Source organism: Hippopotamus amphibius, chromosome 4, assembly GCF_030028045.1.
Source record: "Hippopotamus amphibius kiboko isolate mHipAmp2 chromosome 4, mHipAmp2.hap2, whole genome shotgun sequence".
Classification (NCBI taxonomy): Eukaryota; Metazoa; Chordata; class Mammalia; order Artiodactyla; family Hippopotamidae; genus Hippopotamus; species Hippopotamus amphibius.
In genome coordinates this window covers 185,085,924-185,089,900 of record NC_080189.1, presented here as the reverse complement: position 1 = coordinate 185,089,900, position 3,977 = coordinate 185,085,924, and the positions used below count along the sequence as shown (strand labels likewise).

At 70.2% G+C, this 3,977-nt stretch overlaps 1 protein-coding gene across 2 annotated transcripts; it reads left to right on the top strand.

Moving 5' to 3' along the window:
* The first annotated feature begins 273 nt into the window (after nucleotides 1-273).
* On the top strand, nucleotides 274-3,178 carry ANKRD9 (ankyrin repeat domain 9). Of its 2 annotated transcripts, XM_057730659.1 has the most exons (3): nucleotides 274-487; nucleotides 1,456-1,533; nucleotides 2,088-3,178. In XM_057730659.1, the coding sequence occupies exon 3, from the start codon at nucleotides 2,135-2,137 to the stop codon at nucleotides 3,077-3,079; it is 945 nt and encodes a 314-aa protein (XP_057586642.1). In that variant the 5' UTR covers nucleotides 274-487; nucleotides 1,456-1,533; nucleotides 2,088-2,134; the 3' UTR covers nucleotides 3,080-3,178. The 2 variants fall into 2 exon arrangements, with proteins under 2 accessions (XP_057586642.1, XP_057586643.1); XM_057730660.1 differs by lacking the exon at nucleotides 1,456-1,533.
* The last annotated feature ends 799 nt before the right edge of the window (nucleotides 3,179-3,977 follow it).

Sequence of the window (3,977 nt, the reverse complement as noted above, 5' to 3'; positions counted from 1 at the left end):
CCCGGAGCCCTTCCTCGCCGGCGACGCGGGTTTCCGGGGGCCCCGCCCCGCTCGCTCCGCATCCCGGCCCCGCCCCCCGCTAGCCCTCAAGTTTCTCCCAACTTTTCCGCGGGTCCCCCGGGAGCCCCGCCCGCCGGCGGGTGACGTAACAATGGTGCAGCGCGGCGGCCAATGGGCGGCGGCGGGGGCCGGCAGCGCGGACCAATGGCTGCAGCGGGCGGCCCCGCGGTCCTGCCCGGCCGGGGCCGCACTGCGCCGCCCGCCGCCCGCCAGCCCGCCGCCGGCGCCGGCACCGCCGCCCAGAGATCGGGCCGCGGCGGCTCAGAGGGCGGCTGCGGCGGGCGCGGGCGGCGGCGGCGGCGGCGGCACCCTCCCGTCCGCCCGTCCCGGGAGCTTCGCCCGCGCGCCGACCCGCCGTAGGACAGCGCGCGCTCTGGCCCGCAGCGGGGGCGGGGACGCCAGGCCCGCGGCCCCTCCAGCCCCCAAGGTGAGTCCCCCTTCCTCGGCCGGCTCGGCGTGCGGCCGCCGCCCCCTTCCCTCCCCCCAGACACGCGCGCGCGCAGGTGCAGCCCTCGCTGCGCCGGCCACCGGCCCGCAGACACTCTGGCCTCGTCCCCGCGACCCGCGGCCGCCCGGGGTCCGGCCGTGCCGCCGGTAGGGGACGGGGAGGAGCTGGCGGGCGGCCCCGGGCGCGCGGGCCTTGCCCTCGGTGGCCCAACCCCCCATTCACTGAGCCGCGACCGTGACTCGCTGCCCAGTGACGTGGGGCTGCCCAACTTTACGTAACCGGCCCGGCGCCCAGTGTCCACACAGGGTACACCCGGGGCGCGGAGGCCCAGGCGTGGGGGGTTGCTCCAGTCACGGTGCCCCCCAAAGGGCGCTGTGGCTCCAGCCCCCCGCCCCCCCCCCCCCCCGCCCGTCTCTGTAACTTAGTTACCCACTGTGTGTGGACGCAGCCTATCCGCCGACTCAGGTCCCTTGTGACCAAGGGCTTACCCTTGAGAAAATGCAGTGGGGAGCTTGGGCCAGGGCCAGGGGTTGGAGGTCAGGGCTCAGATTGGTGCCGGGAGCTCAGAGGGCAAGGTTAGGGCCCAAGCTGGGTTCCCTGTGGGTTGGGGGTCCCCCCACTTATGGAATGAGCCCGAAATAGGAGTAGGAGATCTGGGTTCCAGGTCTGGCTTGCCGACTGACCTTGGACAAGTTCTTCCCTTGCTGTCAAATGGGATGACAGTACCTGCCTCTTCTAGGCGGTGGGAAGACTAAGGGAGCCAGCAGACCTGGAGGGGTTGGCAGACTTTGAAGAGTGGACACACCAGTCTCTAGGTTGATTTCATCCTCTTGCCTCCTCCCAGGAACTAGGAGCGGGGACGTCCAGTAAACACCATGTTTGGGTGGAAGGCTAGAGGCCCCCACTCCCTGCTGTGGCTCACAGCCTGCGTTCCCTCTTTCTTATAGATGAGGAAGCTGAGGCTCAGAGAAAGACAGTGATACAACCACCTACGCAGAACTAGGTAATCGAGGTGCACTAACCAGGTAGGTCTGAGTCTAGAGCTCTACCCCTCCCTGGCCTGGGGTAGGGACCCGCACCCGCAGCTGGAGGTCAGAAGACAGGGTCAAAGTTAGATGGGGTTGGGGACAGGGAGCTGGGGCTACAGAAAGGACTTGTCTCAGCTTGAGATGTGGGATGCAGCTTTCCTACCCCCCAGCTGGCTTTTTCCCTGATTGCGTTGGATGCAGCTGCCACAGGTGGGAGCAGGAACTCTTCCAGTGGGTCCTTGGGCTGGAGGGGGTGTGGGCTTTCAGTGTGGCCTTGATGGTAGATGGGGCTGTGAGGGCAGGGGCAGGGAGGGGCATCTTTAGCACAGGTACCAGAGAAGAAGACAGTTTCAGGGAGGACGATCAGGCGCAGCCAGATCAAGGATGTGGGAGGCGGTTCACGGCCTAGGAGAGAAGGGAGCTGTGAGGGCTGGTCGGAGGCCGGGGGCTGGTACGGACAGGCCCGGACAGGTGGGGCTGTGTGAGGACTGGACGGGAGACCCCTCTCCGCCCGGATCCTCGACCCTCACTGCGTTGCCCTCTGCCCGCAGGTGGTCGGCCCCAGGCCCATGCCGTGAGGCCAGGAGGCGCAGCCAGCATGCCGTGGGACGCGAGGCGGCCCGGGGGCGGCGCGGACGGCGGCCCTGAGGGCACGGACGCGGCGCGCTCGCGGGCGCAGAAGCAGTGCCGCAAGTCATCGTTCGCCTTCTACCAGGCGGTGCGCGACCTGCTGCCGGTGTGGCTGCTGGAGGACATGCGCGCCAGCGAGGCCTTCCACTGGGACGAGCGCGGCCGCGCCGCCGCCTACTCGCCGTCCGAGGCGCTGCTCTACGCGCTCGTGCACGACCACCAGGCGTACGCGCACTACCTGCTGGCCACGTTCCCGCGGCGCGCGCTCGCGGCGCCCAGCGCCGGCTTCCGCTGCTGCGCGGCGCCGGGGCCGCACGTGGCGCTGGCCGTGCGCTACAACCGCGTGGGCATCCTGCGCCGCATCCTGCGCACCGTGCGCGACTTCCCGGCCGAGGAGCGCGCGCGCCTGCTCGACCGGCGCGGCTGCAGCCGCGTGGAGGGCGGCGGCACGTCGCTGCACGTGGCCTGCGAGCTGGCGCGGCCCGAGTGCCTCTTCCTGCTGCTCGGCCACGGCGCCTCGCCCGGCCTGCGCGACGGCGGCGGCCTCACGCCGCTCGAGCTGCTGCTGCGCCAGCTGGGCCGCGACGCCGCGGCCGCCCCCGCCGCCGGGGCGCCCGTTCCCGGGGAGCCGCGCCAGCGCCGCCTGCTGCTGCTCGACCTGCTGGCGCTGTACACGCCCGCGGACGCCGCCGGCCCGGCCCGCCGCGAGCTGCTGGGCGACCGGCCGCGCTGGCAGCGGCTGCTGGGCGAGGACAAGTTCCAGTGGCTGGCGGGCCTGGCGCCACCCTCGCTCTTCGCGCGCGCCATGCAGGTGCTGGTCACCGCCATCTCGCCCGGCCGCTTCCCCGAGGCCCTGGACGAGCTGCCGCTGCCGCCCTTCCTGCAGCCGCTGGACCTCACGGGCAAGGGCTAGACCACGGGCGTGCCCTGGGTGCTGGATTTTTGGAGAATACTATTTTTCAGAGCGTTGTACCCGGCACTTTACATACATTGTTCTCTGGGCAGCAGAATCTCTGCTTCGTCTGTCGCGTACTTTGGGGGCTGGGCCAGGATGGGCAGGCGGGCCCCGAGGTGCAGGCCTTCAGGATACGGCCGGGCTCAGCTCTCCACCTCCCTGCGTGGAGCGGGGCTGCGGGGTCAGGCAACGCCTGAGAGCCGGGCCCTGCCCTCAGCTCACTGCCCAGACCCTGAGCACCAGCCTCCCACTTTGATTTAGTGCCTCCGGGAAGGTGTCCCAGGGGGAGGACAGCTGAGCTGAGTAGGAGTTGGGCAGGTGCAGGGGGTGGACTGAAGTGTCCCAGCAGGGGTACGGCGTGTGCAAAGTCCTGGAGGCCGAGGGAACCACCCCTGGGTGCTGGGCAGAGGTCCTCTGCCGCGTCAGCACGTGGGGCCTGGCCAGCTCCCCTGTGGGGCTTGGGCTCAGATCCTGAGAGCTGTCAGGGCAGGAAGGCCTGCTGCGTGGTTGGGGGAGGCAGGCCCCAGGCTGTGCCTCCTATTTTCCCCATCGCGCACTGGCCACCTGCCCCTCCTTGGGTATCACTGCCCCCCACCCAAACAAGCGCAGGCCTGGACTTGTCCCGGTCATCCCTTTTGCTCTCCTCTGGCGATGAGCAGGTGGTCCCGGCTCCTGCTCCTCTGCCCTCTGCTCTTGTGGCCGCTGCTGCCTCAGGCCCATGGCCCCCAGCTCCAGCCTCTCAGGTGGGGTTGGATGTGCCTTCCTCTAGGCCTGCCCTCTCTCTGGCCCTGGGCGTGGGCTCGCATGGCCCAGCCCCCAGTGGGCGTTAGGTGGTACCCATGGGTGACCCCGTAGG